Source organism: Bactrocera latifrons, unplaced genomic scaffold (genome assembly GCF_001853355.1).
Source record: "Bactrocera latifrons isolate USDA-ARS-PBARC rearing strain unplaced genomic scaffold, ASM185335v1 scaffold_32, whole genome shotgun sequence".
Lineage (NCBI taxonomy): Eukaryota > Metazoa > Arthropoda > Insecta > Diptera > Tephritidae > Bactrocera > Bactrocera latifrons.
This window is the reverse complement of record NW_017536852.1, coordinates 474,037-493,760: the sequence shown is the minus strand read 5'-3', so window position 1 is coordinate 493,760 and position 19,724 is coordinate 474,037. Positions and strand designations below refer to the sequence as shown.

The 19,724-nt window shown below is 38.3% G+C and overlaps 1 protein-coding gene across 1 annotated transcript in view; it reads left to right on the top strand.

Annotated features, from left to right (window-relative positions):
* LOC108970975 (transmembrane protease serine 9) overlaps positions 1-11,410 on the top strand; it is a 15,855-nt gene extending 4,445 nt beyond the window's left edge. The window contains 11 exon segments of the mRNA XM_018936729.1: positions 85-292; positions 357-645; positions 709-1,135; positions 4,263-4,322; positions 4,382-4,586; positions 4,651-4,939; positions 5,009-5,384; positions 8,026-8,205; positions 8,274-8,478; positions 8,557-8,845; positions 10,770-11,410. Coding sequence (XP_018792274.1) covers positions 85-292; positions 357-645; positions 709-1,135; positions 4,263-4,322; positions 4,382-4,586; positions 4,651-4,939; positions 5,009-5,384; positions 8,026-8,205; positions 8,274-8,478; positions 8,557-8,845; positions 10,770-11,291 — 3,050 coding nt within the window. The 3' untranslated portion in view covers positions 11,292-11,410.
* The last annotated feature ends 8,314 nt before the right edge of the window (positions 11,411-19,724 follow it).

Sequence of the window (19,724 nt, the reverse complement as noted above, 5' to 3'; positions counted from 1 at the left end):
AAAAATCTAAAAAAAAAAAAATTAAAAAATAACAAAACAAAAAAAAAAATTGAAAAATAGTAACTAAATATTGAAATTTTCCAGCGGCAAGTGCTCCTAGCGGTAGCAAAGTGAGTTTCGAACTGGACGGTCGAATTATCAATGGCACCGTGGCGAGTTTTAATGAAACCAAACATCAAGTTTCCATACGTCGGCGTCTCAATGATGGATACTTCTTCGGCACTGGTCATCTCTGCGGCGGTTCGTTGATTAGTTCGAATGTGGTGCTCTCAGCGGCGCACTGCTTCGTGAAGTAAGTGTTTAAAACGGTACTTTAAACAATTTTCATGATAATGCCATAACGATTATTTAACTAGTTATGATATCAATAACGGCACATTCCGTCCGGACGAGGACTACATTGTGGTGATAGGCAATCTGGATCGTTACGAACGCAACAACTACACGCTCATTTTCGATATTGCGAAAATCGTCTACAATGTGAGCATTTTCAATCTGAGCACGTATGAGTCGGACATCGCTTTGGTATTTTTAAACGATTCTGTGCCAGCGAATTACACCAGAGCTCAACCAATTAAACTCAATACCAAAGAGGTGCCCGATCAAACAGTTTGCCAAGTGACCGGTTGGGGTCAAACTGAAAATGTGAGTTGATTTTTAGTTAGACAATATTTCTTATAAATTCTGTATCTCACCGTTAATCTGCAGGGCTCCTTATCGGATATTTTGCTGACTGTTGACGTGCCGATCATTAACGATACCGCCTGTGCCAATGACATGCGCTTTAGCGCCGGCCTCATCCGTGTGGGTATGCTGTGTGCGGGCTATTCGGAGGGTGAGCGTGACGCTTGTGGTGGCGATTCTGGTGGCCCACTTGTGTGCAATAACAGTTTGGCCGGCATTGTATCGTGGGGCATTGGTTGTGCACAACCCGATCTGCCAGGTGTTTACACGAATGTTTCCTATTGGTCGAAGTGGATCGACGAGCAAATCAGTGGCAATAGTAGTGATGGTACTAACACAGCCAGCACCAGTCATGTATCCGGCCTTATCGCTTTCCTGACAGTATTTTTTGTCTTTTACGCTGAATGGTTAAATGCTGATAATTTCAGTTTCAATCAAGTTCGCTACCAATCAACTTCATAAACATCAAAACACAATTAAAATGTCAATTAAATACTTAAGTTTATATAACTCGCATAATAAATAAGTAGACCGTTATTTTTTACAATGTATTTGTAAATTTGTACTTTGTTCTCAAACTGTAGCGGTACTTGTTAAAATTTATGTATCTTTCCGCTGAAAATCTTGAAAGATCAACAGTTGGAACTTGGACGTACCCAAAATAGGTGAGAGCTTGAAGTCCGGAGCACCACAAAGATAATCGAAACGCGTTTCAAGCCTTTTATAAGTATGGAGGTTACGTTTAGGAATAACAAGAATGAACAGTTCGAAACCTAGTCTGATTTTTTCGTGGAACCGAGCTGATCCATCATCTGATCAAATTTGATCCGGACTGGGTCATATCGACTGCGGCACAAACCGAATCGATAAAAAATTATTTCCTTTTTTTTCAAGTAAAGTTTGTTTAAATTTTCGATCACTCCTTGAGATATTTCGACTGGTAAAGCCTGAACCGTAGCGGGATTGTCCGTATAGACTTTAGATTTTACGCATCCTCACAAGAAAAAGTCTGACCGGCCCAAAATGTGAAGTTATCTACTCACCGAAATATACTCTCAATAAATCCATTGATTGACGCGAAGTGTGAGAAGTGACACCGTCTTGTCGAAACTAAATGTCGTCGATACCACGAGCTTCAATTTCAGGCATCAAATAGTCGGTTACCATGACGCGATAACGGTCTTCATTGACGGTTACGTTTTCATCATTTTTGAAGAAATTTGGACCGATGATTCCATCGGCCTAAAAACCACTCCATACCGTTGTTTTTTCTGGATGAAATGGAAGCTCTTGAATTTTTTCCGATTACTTTTCGTCCCAAATATGGTAATTTTGCATGTTTACATATACGTTGGGCCAGAAATGAGCCTGATCGCTGAACAAAATTTGACTGTAAACCTCAGATCTTTTTGGAAGTTTTCAAGAGCCCATAGAGCGAAGCGAAGCGCCATGACTCTTTCTTTGGATTTTGCGGTTATAGTTCTTAATAGATTAAGGGCATGGTGGTAACTATAGAGAGCTACTCCGTCTATAAAAAAATTCCATAAATTTATCTTCCCATCCTCCTCTCTCAATCATTACTCTAATCTATTAAATCAAAAATCCTCACCGCCTTAGTTACTTAGTTACAGCATCTGCGTGCATTTCAGACAATTCGTCTAATGGTTGTGTCTATAAATAAAAATAAGTAAGGGATATCCCAAACACGTACATAACATTATATGATTTATAGGCTGACGAAATATAAGCAGTGTAATCATGACAGATAAGCTATATAATCAACTGACGACAGCTGGTAAGACCAACGCAGTCGGTAAAACCAAAGCAATGGGTGAAATTTGGTGTAACAATGTTTTATTACTGCAGCGGCGTTAAGTTTATTAGGAAGAACAAGAACGTTGCATTCGAAGTGAAAGGAACCCAAATAATTTTCTAACTAAAAATTTGTCAATACTTCATTTGAAATTTGAGATTTGCGCTCAATTACACATTCGGTAGTGCGAACAAATGTGTTTTCCTCAGTTGTAAGCTAAGGGTCTTTAATAGCCTGTTAGCCATGTAAGCACCATCCCTGTATTATTACAAATATCTATCGTTAGAAATCCATTTCTGCGATCTGCGATTTCTAACTTGAATTTCCCGCCGAAATAAACACAAGAATATTATCTCGAAAATCGTAACGACGACTCATCAGATGTTGTAATTGTTCACTGAGGGGGATAGTTGGCACAAATTATGGGGTCTCCCGTTTTGAGGATTAGGCAAAGCAAACTTAAATTCCAATCCTTGGGCATGCTTTCGTCAGACCATATTCTACAAAGAAGCTGATGCATGCTTCTTATCAGTGCTCCGCCGCCGTATTTGAATAGCTCAGCCGTAAACCATCGACCCCCACCGCTTTGTTTACCTTCAGACGGGTTATTGCTAATTGAACTTCTTCATGGTGGGGCAATGAAACAACCGCTCCATCGTCATCAATTAGGGAATCGGTTTCACATCTCCTGGTGTTATGCTTTCTTATCTATGTTTGCTATTTAGCAAGTTGGAGAAGTATTCCCTCCATAATTTCAGTATGCTCTGGGCATCAGTCACTAGATCACCACTTCTGTCCTACAAGAATATGCTCCGGTTTTTAAACCTTCTGTTGGTTGCCGACACTGCATTTTTCCTTTCTTTGGGGTGTTAACCCTGGGAAGGGAAGTTTCACCTTCTCACTTTGGTTTGTCTTAAGATGGGTGTGTTTTTGGCTACTCAGAGGATACTTGGTCTAAGACCAGAAGTTGTGAGCTGTTTGAGTCATATGTAAAACAATCGTTTCTGGCCACTCCCAAGTGAATGCCGCTCAGAAACCTGTCCTCACTTGCCTGAACTTCTACACATGGCTCTGTCCTCCTACTTTTTATTAAAACTTAAGAGCTGTTGTTTTTGTTTGATGATCCATTGTGAGACTTCATGTCCGCTTAAAGGTAGACAGATCAACAACGCCTTGTAGTTTTTCAAGGAAATTTTAAACGACTAATGTTCTAATTTAGTCTTTTGAAGGAAGGAGTTCAGGTTCCTCCAAGTAAAATAATATTCTCAACCTTGTGAGGTGATCTATGGTCCTTCTAATCTGACTGCTGCATTCATTCTATAGGAGAAAATACTGCTGAATTTTTGGACCATAATGTAATCTGATATAATGCAATCTCATTAACAAGTCGTGCGGAAAAGAGGTACCATAACCCAGAGAAATTTTAGTCAAATACGAAATCACTTGACAAGGCACTATGTGCACTATGGTGGAACAATAAAAAAATAACAATTTATGAACCTAATACAGGGTAATATTGGTTGAAATCTGCTTTGCTTTGAGGGGAAATCGCTAGCGATTAGATTAAACTATTACAATATTGGAATTTTTTAATAAAAGTTACTTCCCTTCAGCAACTTAAAACTAAAGAATATTTTGTTTTCTACATTGATTGAGGACACAACAATCCTAGGGAGATTTCGCATATACGTAAAGTGTATCAACCCACGTCGATTTACGACGTTCAATAATTGGGAAATTCACAATTTATTTCGCCAGTAAAAAGATAATATGCTAAGATATATACTAATTTTACTGACACTGTGCGCTATTCTACAATTCGGAGGTGAGATATTTAAGTGTTACAAATAAAAAGTTATTAACTGAGACATATTTTATCTGCAGATGCCGCACCAAGTGTAGCTCAAATGAGTTTCGAACTAGATGGACGCATTATCAATGGCACGGCGGCGAGTTTCAATGCCACCAAGCACCAAGTTTCAATACGTCGGCGACACACTGACAGCTACTTCTTCGGCACTGGTCATCTCTGCGGCGGTTCGTTGATTAGTTCGAATGTGGTGCTCTCAGCGGCGCACTGCTTCGTGAAGTGAGTGTTTAAAACGGTACTTAAAACAACTTTCATGATAATGGCATGACGATTATTTAACTAGTTACGATATCAATAACGGCACATTCCGTTCGCATGAAGACTACATTGTGGTGATGGGCAATCTGGATCGTTACGAACGCAACAACTACACGCTCGTTTTCGATATTGCGAAAATCGTCTACAATGTGAGCATTTTCAATCTGAGCACGTATGAGTCGGACATCGCTTTGGTGTTTCTGAATGGTTCTGTACCAGCTAATTATACCAGAGCACAAACAATAACAATGAATACCCGACAAGTGGCTCATGACACGGTTTGTCAGGTCACCGGTTGGGGTGAAACTGAACAGGTGAGTTAACACGGCTCGTCTCATCGACTGCTCCATTCTCAGTATATTTAATGTATGGTTATCCTTCAGGGCCATCTATCGGATATATTGATGACTGTTGATGTGCCGATCATTAATGAAACTGTCTGCGCGAATGAAATGAGTTTTCATCCTAGTTTGATACGTGATGGTATGTTTTGCGCAGGTTATCGGCAAGGTGAGCGTGATGCTTGCGGTGGGGATTCCGGTGGTCCACTTGTATGTAACAACAGATTGACTGGTATTGTATCGTGGGGTAGATATTGTGCGCAACCCGACCTACCAGGTGTTTATACTAATGTCTCGTATTGGTCGAACTGGATCGAAGAACATACGGGTATTAGAGGTGCAGGAGGTACAGCAAGCGTCAGTTATGTATCAGGTCTTTTGACCCTTCTAACACTGAGTTTTCTACCACTTTTATGAAGTCGTAGTTCTTTCATTTGTTTTATGTGTGTTCTAATATAGTTTTTCTCTTGAGACTAGTAAACGTGTATTCGTTTTTATCAATTTTATGGCGGAGATAAAAAAAGTAGTCTCATCAATAAAATATATGTATATTAGTTTTCACTAATGGAAATGCTTCTAAAGTTGTTGAGTTCAGTACATTTTTATCAGAGACCATTTCTTCTTGGAAATATACTCAGCAGTTCGCCATTGTTTACGGCCGAGGTCCGTTCATTAATTTGAAAAAATGTAGATGTTGATTGAACTCCGGTACTATTATGTATAGACTGAGAAGATCGATATAATTGAGCCATTCATCTCAGAAAACATATCTGAAAGATTTGAAGTACTTTGAAAGTTCCAAATGAGAGGCCAATTTGAGACCATTTTTTGCAGAAATTGGGGTCTTGGGTCAGGAATAACATTTTAAAAACTAGTCAAGTGGTGTTAAATTTCGCTATTTTGGAGGCCACCCTGCAACCCCGTCGCGAAATAATACGGTCACTAAAAGTTTCCTTCAATAAATAGATTGTTTCATTGAATGTATGGCGTGTATCGCTGTCTTTTTTGAACCAAAGCTCGTCCACATGTAACATCCTCTAATTCAGGCAAGGAACAGTTCTTAATCACGGTTCTTCAACGTTCTCCACAGACTGTTATGGCCGGTTTCATTTAAAAATATCCTTTACACATAGAGACCACCAAGTTTTTGATGGCTGATCGGCTTCAATTCTTGCATGGGTTGAATTTTGTAAGTCCGCAAACCTAGACCTTTCCGCAAAATCTTCCATAAAATGCATGGGTATAGCTCCAATTGTTGCGTCGCATAGCAGATGAACTCAATCGGGCCTTTTTCGATATTCTGAAGATGCGCATTATCCCGAAGAGTAAACGTGCTACGAAATCAATCCGTGGTTTCTCAAATTACCGATTCTGCTGAACGATTAAGTTGATCGAACTGCCAAATGGTTGGGCCATTATTTTGCTAATAAATTTGTAAGGTTTGCAAATTAAAAACACTAAAACATTCTGCTGAGGAAGTGCCATTGGCGGAGCCTTCTTGGAACTTTTGGATGAACGTCACCTTACCTGAGCGCTGAATTTATTCATACCCTTCAATTTCCAGCATCCTGATGACAGCATATCGGCATAACTGCAGCGTACGGTCAACGTGCCATGCAGCTGGATCTACGCTCTACGTTATTGTGTAAGATTAGGCTATGTTCCGAAGGCCTGGAGACTGCTTTTGTGCATCCGCGAGATCTTTCTGGCCTAGAGTATAACGGAACAGATCTACTGAGCTACTTGCCCTGAGCAAAGTTCATCTTGCCGCAATCAAAGGAGTCATTGCAGGACGCTGTCCAATTCATGAGGTGTGGTTTAAAATCCTGCGGGAGGCAAGTATTCCAAATTGTATAGAGTAGGGTGAGGTGGAACCATTTTTGCAAAACTCAGGATGAAACATTTCGGTAACCTTACCTTTGGCAAAACAAAAGACATAGCCGAGACTGATATTAACCTTCTCAATAAATTTTTGAGAGGCTCAAACCGCTCGATCTGTAGGGGTCTAATGATACAGCTTTTAGGACAGCTAATAAAGTGCCAACAAATTTGCGATAAATTCAAAGCGCTCGCTCTGTAGAGGTCTTATGATCCAGTTTGTGGGAGGTGACCGACGTTCTGAGCTGTCCAAGTGAGATCCTTTTTAGAATCAACCTCTTAAGCTAAACAAATCTAAAGTGAGATTCTTCTTAGAATCACCCTCTTAAGCTAAACTAATCTAAATTGTACGCCTTCAGCGAACCAATAGACATAGCCGAAACTGACATTAGCCAATTCAATAAATTTGTAATAGGCTCAAACTGCTCGATCTGTAGGAGCGACCGGCGTTCTGGGCTGCCCAAAGGAAATCCTTCTTTGGATCGACCTTTTAAGCTAAACTAACCTAAGCTGAGTATAAATCGAGTAAAAGACCAGCTTCAAAAAAATGATTGCTTTATTTAAAATCAGATGGCTACCAAGAAAACACACGTTATTTCCTCACGACTGTCAGTTCTGGAAACAGTCTTTATTACATCCACCACATTATCGAAGCGCATATGTTATGCGCTGCTTCTGACGTCACATAACAGTTATTATTCTCAGAATCTATATATACTATATGTCTAGAGGTTTGACAAATTGAAATTTTGTTGAAATTCGAAAACAATAGGTGCTTTTATCAAAAGCAAGATTTTATCGATGGCTCATATGCTATATATTTTATTTATGAATGTACATATATTTATTGGTATTATGTTATGGGAAACGCACAAGGTCTTCTAATGGACTATATACTACATAGTATGAGTAAAGTGTTATTAAACTACAAGAGGATCAATTCCAGATAAGATCGTGCAACTAGTGTTTCAAGTATTAATATTATATATGAATTACAATATAGGCACACATACAAATACAAAAATTATATATACCGACACATATCACATTTTAATTGATATATACTAGTTGAAGTCGCCTCGGCTGATATCTCGAAGAAGTGCGTCGATTAGATTAGATAATCGGCTGTAAAGGTTATGGCTTTTGTTTAAATAAAATTTTGCTCATTTAATTGGTTTTCACTAATTTGTGCGCCGTCATAGAGAGCAGACCGACGCATTCGATTGCAAGGACACAATATTTGATTGCGGTTTCTTTTAGACAAACAGCGAGTTTCGGCAAAATGGCGGCGCAACGATTGAGAACACTTGTTTCGGCAGTTTTCTGCACTTTGTTACTGTCTCTGATATTACAGAGCGCAAGTGAGTTGACAGTATTTCTACTTGCTTGAAATTGCATTAATTGAGTTATTATTACGAGTACATTACAGCTGTTGCAATGGGCGCAAATACCGGTGCCATCGGTCTAGGCGGACGCATCATCAATGGAACTTTGGCGAGTCTAAATGCGACCAAGCACCAGGTGTCGATCAGAAGGCGTACAAATGATCGTATCTACTTTGGTGCCGGACACATTTGTGGCGGTTCGTTAATAGAGCCGAATGTGGTGCTCTCCGCAGCACATTGCTTTGTCAAGTGAGTGTGTTTTTTCGAGCGTTTAATTGCTGTTTGTAAATGTCTGGAATTTATAAATATAAAAATAATTACTTACAGTCAGGAGATCAATACGGGCATTTATCGTCCTGCTTCTGATTACGTTGTGGTTATGGGCACATTGGACCGTTATGAGCACACTAAATACACGCTGCAGTTCGATATTGCTCAGATAGTTTATGGCGTAAATCCCTTCAATTTGGCCACTTATGAGACTGATATTGCTTTGGTGTTTTTGAATGGTTCGGTGCCGGCAGGACATCCCACTGTACAGGCGATTCAAAGAGCTACAACGGAGGTAGCCGCAGGCACTGTCTGCCATGCGACGGGTTGGGGTCAAACCGAAAGGGTAAGTGATTGTTTTAAAGTTGTGGCTTCGATTTTGAAAAGTTTCGAAGCTGGATTTTGAAAAATTTCGAAATCGTAGCCGCAAATTATACTGTTGGCATTTAAATGTTAGCTTTTTGATACAATGGTAGCAAGTTGGTAGGACTGTTCTTAATTACTATGCCAAAATTAGCGTGATCTGTCAACCAGTTAGTTTATAGTAGCTGCTTAATTCGGTACACCTCGGTAGTGCGTTGCAATTTTTACAATGTATAACAATATCGCACAAAGAATTTGTCTCAAATTGTGTATTTTTAACCAAATTTCGTGTGCGGAATTGTTGCGAATGTTGGAAGAGGCTTACGTTGATTCTAAAACACAAGCCTACGTGTGGTACAAAGCCTTCAAAAATGGTCGAGTGGTCGTTGAAGACCTGCCCCGTTTTGGATGATCTTCGACCACTACAACTGATGAATATATTAAAAGGCTATGGTGCTGACAATCATTGAACTAATGTTAGAGAGATGGCAAGAGAGTTCGACATCTCTCGCGAATCCGTTCGATTTTGATGGATATTTTGAGTATGAAACGCGTTCTTGCTCGATTCATCCCGATAAAGCTGAATTTTTTTTCAAAAAAAGCGTACCGTAAACAGGTCTCTTTTGCCATGCTTGATCGTGCGAATTCCGATCCCACATTCATGGAGAGTATTATAACTGCCGACGAGATATGGGTTTTTGAGTTTGATATCCAAACAAGTCAACAAACATCGGAATTGAGGAAAAAACCGAGTCGAAACTAAGAAAACCATGCCAAAGCAGCTCAAAAATTGAGGCGATGCTCATTGTTTTTTTTTCGATATTCGTGGTTTATTCCATCATGGCCTTGTTCCGGAGAGACAGACGGTCAATGAGGAGTTCTTTCTATTCGGCCGTATTGAGTCGTTTATGTGAGAACATCCATCGAAAACTGACTGCCGGCGATGATGATGCACCATCACATCGAGCCAAGATTGTGACCAAATTTAAAGCCGAAAACGCAATAATACCATCAATCAACCACCGTATTCACCAGATTTTGCTCCGTGTGATAATTTCTTGTTCCGAAACTGAAATTACCGTTCCATGGATAAAAGATCACGACCTTGATTTGGATCGCTCAGTTTGTTTTTATTATGAAAATGATCAGTGTGCTGGCTGTCCGTCTGTATATACGTGAACTAGTCTCTCAGTTTTTGAAATACCGATTTGAAGTTTTCCATACTTCTTTTCAAGAAGCAGCTCGTTTGTCGAAACCGCCGTTTAACGCATGACTATCTGTTATACAAGATTGGCCTCAAGTGGAAAGTTTGTTTATTTGACGAAATATCTTCATGAAACTCGGCATGAGTTGGTGTTCAAGGCAACGGTGCAATCTCCGAAATAATTGTTTGGATCGAATTACTATAGGTTATGGCTGCCATACAAACACAACGATCAGAATCAAGTTCTTATAAGAAATATATTGTTTTTGTGAATTTTTCTTATTTTCTTGTGGGACATTTCGCAATAATTTACAGCTTTATTTGCTCTCTAAGCGTGACAAGAATTGTGCTGGAGAGGAGAGCGAAGTATGCGAACAGAACTATTGCTAATTTTTAATAGATTATGACTTATGCACACATATCAAACGGTGCCAATGTTTATCTTAATAACCGTTATTAATGTATATATAAATATAAACTTATACATACATACATACATATGTACATGCACAATATTTTCCGTTTAAAATTTAGACACTTTATCGCTCTATTATTGCTTTATAACTCACCTGGGCGCGGCCCATAAATTCATTTCCGCTTTTTATTTATTTATTTATTTATTTGTTTTTTTTTTTATTATTAATTGCTAACGTAAAATTTTTGGCATCTCTAACTGTTTCCGCTTTTTATTATATTTTTTTAGGGTGTATTGTCCACAAATTTACTGTCAGTTGACTTACCCATAATTGGAAGTAATCAGTGTACCGCAGACACCGACTTCGCCAGGGGTCTGATACGCGATGGCATGCTTTGCGCCGGTTATCTGCAGGGCGAGCGTGATGCTTGCGCAGGCGATTCTGGCGGTCCGCTGGTGTGTGATAATTTGTTGACCGGCATTGTGTCGTGGGGCATTGAATGTGCATTGCCACGACTGCCCGGTGTTTACACGGATGTGGCCTACTACTCCGATTGGATCGGTAATGAGTTGCAGAGCTATGTGAGTAGCATGCAGCGTGCGAATAATACGAGCAATAGCACGAGGCCGGGTAACAGCACTGGCAGCGGCAACAGGCCTGGTGGCAGCAACAGGCCAGGTGGCAGCAACAACACAGGTGGTGGCAGTTGGGGTGGCGGTGGCGGTGGTGCCATGTCGACGTTCTCTCATTCCGCCGTTATACTCGCTATGTTTGCCGCTTGGATTACAGTGATGAGCTATTTCAACTGAAATTATGACTTTTATATAATATATGAATGTGATATTCCACAAGTATTCAACGATTTTATTTATAAAACATAATTGAATAAATGCGAAGAAATGTGAATTTTTATTGGTTTGTGTTAAAATTATATTTGTTTAAATATTATCTCTTTCAAATGTTGGTCGCTGCTAGGTTTCAAATGGTCCATCTGTTAAGTCCAATTTCCGATGAGTCATTCGAGCATTTAAACTGGTAACTGGTGATTGATACACGTGATGTTTCACTCCAAGGCCTGAATCGAAGCGAGATTGTGCGCTTAGACTTTAGACTTTACATACCCCACAGGAAACGGAAAAAATCCAAATATCGCCGAGAGACGGTTACGTTCTCACCGGCATCATTTTTGGAAGAAATATAGGCCGATGACTCCACCGATCCACATGCTACACAAAATTCTTGAATCTCTTCCGGTTGCTCTTCGTCCCAAATCCGGCGAATTTGCTAGTTTGTGTACCCATTGAAACAGAAATTGGCCCCATCTCTAAACTTTTCAAGATCTCAACGTAAAATGCGCCAAGTCATTCCATATAGAACGTGAATTTTCGTAATAAAGTTGAAGGATTTGTAAACGTTGTTCAGGCGTAAATCTTTCCATGATGAAATGCCAAATAATTCTGAGCTTAATCCGACTCATGTCGTGAGTTAAAGAACTTTCCAGAACAGTCAAACATTTCACACATCCTTGATAGGGGCATTCTCTCATGTTCTTCGGCCCAGTAATGTGGTGTGCGGGATTGCGGAAATCTACCTATCGGAAGCCAATGATAAGGCTGTAGAGTTGAACTAGTGCTAAACCTTTCAGCTGTAGATCTAAGCTTTTTTTATCTGCCGAACCACTTCAGTATATTTCAAGGAGAGGCCTCTGCTATTGGTGAAACCGCGGAGTTAGACTCTAATGCATCCGCAGACAACTCTAGAATCAACATCTTCTTCAGTAAACTATCACAACCTTAATCTCGTATCGCGTATCAGCCAGAAGTCTTATGGAAAGTATGTATTATGGTGGAGAGTGTTGCTAGAACCAAGCGACTTCCCGTCTACTGAGTGCCAGCTCAGAAAAGTATCGAGGGTAATGAGATAGTGACGAGTTTGGCAACAGCGGTGTACGGCTGTCAGCTGAAAACATGGTCAACATTATTAATTCATAGGTTAATGGTATGCATTGGCAGGAGCAGGAAAAGGACAATCAAAACCCGATGGGACTGTGTACAGAAATACAGTACGGTGGATCGGAAATATACAAAGTTCCTGCTGGCTCTCTGTAGAATGGACTATAGGAACATGATTGGAATGCTGTCTGGTCATAGTTTGGTGGCGACACACGCATGCATAATGTGGCAGACAGCTCGAGAAGAGTGCAGGAAATGTCAACAGTAAGGCTCCATAGAAACAATGGATCAACTCTTGTCTGCACTTTAAGCATTTAGGGCCCCACTGTATGAGACAGTGGAAGTGGTATCATTTAGTCAGCCGCTAGTGCGGCCACAAATTCTGTTGAAATACGCGTCAAGCGTAGGCCACTTAAAACATCATTACTCCTCATGAACTTCGTAAAGGAACTACATTTGGTATGATCTAGGCAGCGAAATTTTTGATTGTACAAAGTCAAGCTGTAGTGGGTAGAGATGCAAATTGAAATTCGGTTTGCTGATTGACTTCGGTGGATAAAAGCAAAAATTTGAGGATTTTTTTTGGAAAAGTTTTCATACAATCCTTCGACCGTTCTTTGTCGACTTAAAACTTGTAGGTTTCTTCATTTATCGAATATTAACGAGGAGCTTACTAAAAACGTGTAGTGACGCAAATTTTATTATTTCCTCTAGTTATATAATGTCAATATTATGGCAGTTAGTTTTCCTTGTGATTACTGTGTCTTATTCTAGATATTGAACGATTTTGAGAATTTTTATGGTCACGTTAAAAAATATTTTATTTATGAAAAGGTCTTTCAGCCCACTGTATTAACGTAAAGAAGATATTAGACGAATCTGCTGCATATTTTTAGGCGATTATTTTGTAGAAATTTATTTATAAACATTTAAGATTGCTTGGATTGCTAATATGTCGAAGATGGCGAATTATGTTTAAGTGGTTAGTAGGTGGTCAGAATTTTTTAGTTTTTTTTTTTATTAATTTTCTCGAAGTTGTATAACTTAGAAGCATTCATTGAAAATTTGAAGTAAATCCGACAAATACTTTTCGAGCATTCGAAGCCTGCTGGAACGTTCGTGAAAAAGTTGTTTTTTTCTATAATATATTACATTATTTAAATTTTATTTATAATATCCGTCAATCAGAAGTCAACAAATTTATTAAAGTATATTAGCAGTGATACATGTGATCGTGATCGTGACAAACTTAATATAACCTGGTCAGACTAGCCTAGTTTAGGTTCGATGCTTGATCTAGAAAAATCGCTATATGTAGTCCCTTGTAAGCCATAAAGAAGAAGAAATCCTATCCAGGATAAGCGTGAGATATTTCACTGCATTCGTCGGTTGCAGACGGATGGCTCTAATTTGCGGCAGCGGTGCTACCGGGATCTTATATTTTCTATTAAATATAACCATCTCGGTTTTATTTGAGGTGATAGTGAGGCCACTTTCGACGGCTGGATTTGTTTCGACGCTGACGTACCCTTGCGCCAACTCCCACACGATACTGAATAATTTTGTTTTGACCATAATTGCGACATATTCTACATAGGCAATCACCCGGCCGCCACGATCTTCAAGTTTTTTAAGCAGGTCGTTGAAGACCAGGATCCATAGAAGAGGTGAGAGAACTCCACTTTGTGGTGTTTCTCTACTCACATTTCGTCGAGCACATGTGTTGCGCCATTCCATCACTCTGTCCTACAGAAGACTGGAAATGAGATGTTTGAGGATGGATTCAACTCCAAGACCATCCAAAGCAGTTACGACTGTTTCCAGCAGGATGGTATTGAAAACTCCCTCAGTACCAAGGAGGGTCCCATTAGCGAATTCTTTAATCTTAATGGCTTTCTCAAGCCGTGACACGATAATACGCAGGGCAATTTCCACTGACCTACCTTTACAATGAGCATTTTGTGCTCCAGATAAATGATTCTTGGAATCCGCATGTTTCGCATTGTTATAGGGCATGTTGAGATAGTTCACTGAAGGTATCTGTTTTGTGGAACAGTTCCTGACATAGCTTCACTATATATAGATTGAACACATATTTATTACTTAAAATACGAGATGTTTCAACTTTGTCCGTAAAACACTTTACAGTTTGAAGAGACCCGGTTTGACTATGTATGTCATAGATTTTAAGGAAATAAAAACCGTACATAAGAAAAGTGCTGTTCCAATAGGTGAAAATATATTTGAAGGTACATTTTGAGAGACTAAATCTTCAAGCTTATATGTTATATGACATTATTCCGCACTGCCTTACAGCGTGTAAGCATTGTAAATTATGACGACTGCTAACAGAATTATGACATTACTGACAGAATTATGAGATTACTGACAGAGGGACGATAGATTTTTGCGAATTTCCGAAATACCGGTTATTCCGTGAAATCGATAAGAAGTAGATAATCGTAAAAAAAGCGAATGCCGTTTTTTAGCCATCCTGTATAACCTGTAATCCAAAAAACATAATTTATTGCACCAGACAAGTGCAATTGTTATCAGGCAGTATTTGTAGCCGATAGTTGGATTTAATATTAAGCAATTTACTTAGAAATTTACGTCAAGGGAAAAATACATATCAACAAATATGGCCACTTCAGTATACCCAAATCCAGTCCAAATCAATAAAGTGCTTATTATTATTTTAGTAGATTTTATTGTCAAATATAGGCTGAATATTACTGAGAATGTAGATCAGAGAAATTCCGCATCAGGGGAGCTTATACTTCATAGTACATATGTTTATAAATAACCTTATCAACCCCATTGTTATCTTTATTATATTCTTTCATTTTTTTGGCAAAGCTCATTTGTTTACACCGACAAAACACGTGTGGCTGCCGAAATTGCAACGCTGCTGGGGGTAAGAATGCCTAATAATAAGAAGAGATTCAAAACACGCTATAAAAGCGAGATAAGAATACGTCAGTCAGCTTATTAGAAGAACGCAATAAATACAATTAAGTAATTATGGTATTTACAGCATACTTAGGTTTAAGAAAAATATTTTTAATTAGTTTCTGTTGCGTAGTATGTAAATATATACATATATTATATGTATGAGACTAAATGCTGGGGACTTTAGGTTATGACCGAGTCACCTATATTTTAAATTTTTATTGAAAATGTCTAATGAGTTTGTAAAGATATAATATTAAATGTAGAAAAAATGGAAGCTCATTACGAAGCTGTGTGATCATAAAATTAAAAAAAATGAGTGTTTCCTAAAAATTTAATTTCCGACTAGAAAGGATCGGTACAATCGCAACTTCAATGGTCTCGAATCGAGTACTAGTTGATAAAGTAGTCTTGGAGTCTATTCAGATAATATGCATACATTTGTATGTATGTATGTATGTATCACAACGTAGGCTTCACAATAAAAACTTTGAATGTTTTTTCTCGAAACGCTGTTTTCAGAGTCTGTGAGAAAATCTTTAACGAACAGCTGGCTTGAAATTTTCACACAACCTTCTGAGACTGTTCCTTATATGTACTATGTCAGGTAATTATCGAAAGAATACAACTTTTGACAATAATTTGCACTCTGAAATTTTTGCATAAAACGTTAATAATCACAATTTACTTAAAAGGTTTGTACGGAAAGTAATAGGACAGAATCGATTTAAAAAAAAAAATATTGAAAACTCGTTACAATTCTTTAAAAACTTTCAAATTAGGCTCCTTCTGCGCCGATGCAGCGCTGCCAGCGCGATTTCCAAGCATTAATATGCTTGCCTTTCATCGGCCTTTTCAGACAAGGAAACACAAAAGTCCGAAGATGTCACATCTGGGCTGTAGGTGGCTGCAGAAGCGTTGGGATGGCCGGCTTTGGTTAGGTATCTGTTCACAAGAAAGGTGGTGTGACGCGGGGCGTTGTCGTGGTGCAACTTACAATCGGCTGCGATGTCTTGACAATGAGCATCGTTTTCACTTTGGATTTGCTCATTTTTCCAGTCTTCATCGCCGACCTCTTCCCGGACCTCCAAAAAAAGCCTGGTGCCACCGGAACACACCATTTCTTGCTAAAGCAACATCTGTGTATGCCTACTTAATCATGTCAAACGTTGCGACAGAGACGGACAAGATGGAACATTTTTTATAACTTGGGTTATAAAAACCTCCCTTCTTTCAGACAGGTGTGCATTAACTCCGACAGCTGAGCGGCTGTACAGGTTATGAGCTCGTTGACTCTGCGCTCAAAGCTAATCAAAGAGCAGTTGCAGTATCTTCAATATTATTCTCGTTTGAGTTTTCGGTTGATGCGGAATCGCTTTGGACGTCTAGTGAGCAGAGCAAGCGCTGGTCAACAACTAGATCTTGTGCGACTGCGAGATCATTCCGGCCCAGAGTGAGCCGTAAGAGGTCATCCAAACTACTGGCTCTAGCAAAGTTTATCTCACCACGATTATAAGTATTCTGACTGGACTGCACTATAGCTTAGACGCAGTCTCGAAAAAAAAAAGCTCCAAAAAAGACTCCATTTTATTAAAGGTGGCATCATTATGATAGTCCACTAACCCATTTACTAGAAGTGATAGGAGGTTGCAATTTTATTGAAGATTTTGTTTCATCGCCTCGATCGATTCAAAACGGTTTCCAAGGAGCGAAAATTTCAGTTGGGGGAACAAGAAGAGAGCCAAATATACGGTTTGATACGATTTATCGATGGTATTCATTTTCGTTTTTGGTTTTAAATTCGATCACAATCGTACTCTTTTTGCAAAAACTTCAGTTTTATCGGGACGAGTCGAGCAAGAACTTGTTACATACCCAAAATATCCACCAAAATTATTTGGACGAACTTTAAAGAGACATCCAGCTCTCTTGCCATCTCTCTAACATTAGTCTAACGATTTTCAAGCGAAGGGGTCGAAAGTCATCCAGAACAAGACATGTCTTCAACGATCTCTGGACGTTCTTTGAAGGTATCACAGTGGGTGCTTTTTTGTCCAAAGATATTATTATAAATATTACAATGAGTGACTGAGGCTTGCTTCCGTATTGAAAATCAGAGAACCGTCCACTTTGTTCTACACCGCCTATATGGATCAGCTGTCAATTAGAAATAACTGAACCACATAAGTATAGTAAGTGCCCTCTGTATCCGAAATGACATCTACTTATGTCGCTGTCAGCTGTCATTTTTATAATAACGGAATATAAATTAATAAGCACTGGGAATAATAATATAATATCGAAATCGGAGAGGTATGTTTGTTGGTATATATGTACATATGTATGTATGTTCATAAGCATACTTATTTCAGAATATACACACATATGTATAAATAGGTAATTGATGCAATTTGCAAACTTAATGAATGAATGAATGGTGATAAGAAGTCATGACTTTTGTCAGCGCGGTGAAAGAATAAATAAAAGTAACTGTAAAAAAATAACATTCAAACGAATCAAAAACATAACAAAAAGCTAAATTAAACTGTGTGGAACTGAAAATAGCGCCACTTAAATGGGCAAAAACAAAATTGAGTTAGAGAATAAAAACAAAAACAAAACAGCAGCTTAATAACAAATTAGGTAAGCGTGATCGTGCGGTACGCTACAGCAAAGACGCATTGGCAAAAAAGTCTACACGTGTAACTACGCACATACTCGTACATATGCATACATATGTATATGCTATACAAGTATTACATAAATATTCAGTAATTTCGTTGGCAGAAAATATTTGCATAAAATTTAGCATTGTGAACGAGCACTTTGCATGCAAATCAAACGTTCTATGTTCGTTGCTTTTCGTGCTGCTTTTGTGAGTTTTGTGGAATTTTTTGCTTGCATATTAATGGGTGTGTTGTGTGGAAATATTAATATTTTAAATTGAAATGGAAAATGTGCGTTGCCAAATAGAGTCTATAGAAAAACATTGAATTTGATTTATTTAGTACCTATTTAAATAATCATTTTTTCAATTACATATATATAACATGCAGGCCTTATCAATAAGAGTGATATGATTTCTTTTCAAGAAAAAAAAAAAAAAAAAAATCAAAGACACTAATTTTTAACGAAATTCAAATGTTTTTTTTTATGTGAAGTACAATTGTTACAATTATGTGCTGAATATAGTGCTTTCAAGACTTTTTCTGCAGCAACGAATACGATTAACTTAATTTTCCAGTACTTTTTTCTCTAAATCAGGTCATATGCCATGAATAGCTTGCTTAATATTGACTTCTAAAGCTTGAAGAGCGTCTTTTTTTATAGTTAAAGACCAACGACTTCAAATAACCCCACAAGAAGTAGTCTATTATTATTAAAACGCAACTTCTTGGAGGCCATTCAATGTCACAATGCCTTGAAATAATCGATTTTCCAAACTTTTCTCGCTAAAATTAGGTTGTTGCACGTGTTGTATGGCACATAGCCCAGTCTTATTGGAACTAGATGTTGATCAAGATGAACTACTTCCAATTGCGGCCATGGCAAGCTGGTCATATTCGATCTATACCGCCCTCCATTGACAGTACCGGTGTCACCAGCTCAATTTCGAAAGATGTACAGACCGATAATTCCACTAGAGCAAAAACCGAACCTAACTATCAATTTAGGTGACTGTAACGGTCGTTCATGAATTATTTCTGCATTGTATTCACACCAGAATCGCCAGTTTTTTAATTTACCGCACCACTCAGATGATAATGAGTCTTATCGAAAAAGATAATTTTCTTAAAAAAATAGTTCAAATTTTCAAATTGTTCCAGGAGAAAACGACGTTTATGGTGATCCAATGGCTTCACTTCTTGTGCGAGTTCAAATTTATATAGATGCAAGCCCAAATATTTTCTCAAAATCCGCCAATTTGTGGTTTAAGACAATCCCATTTTTTGAGAACGTCTTGAAATTGACAAATTGTGGTCTTCAGCAACTTTTGCCTGAACTTTTTGCCATAAAATGGCAGAAGCGCACGAAAAATTTCAATTGGATAACGATTGTTGTGTTAATAAAATTGAATAATTTGGAAACATTGTTATTGCGTATATCTTTCCACGATGAAATTGTAAATAATAACATATAATTAAAAAAAAAAAATTTAAAATCAAATCAGGATCTATTAAAAATGGCCGAAACGACACTTAGAAATCATATCAGCCCTATTGGAAAACCCCGTATATAAATAAGCATTTTCAGTATAAAAAATTACTTAATTTTGAGTGTTCATTTTTTTAATTATCTGTTAAAAAATATTTGTGATTACTTACTTATATATATATT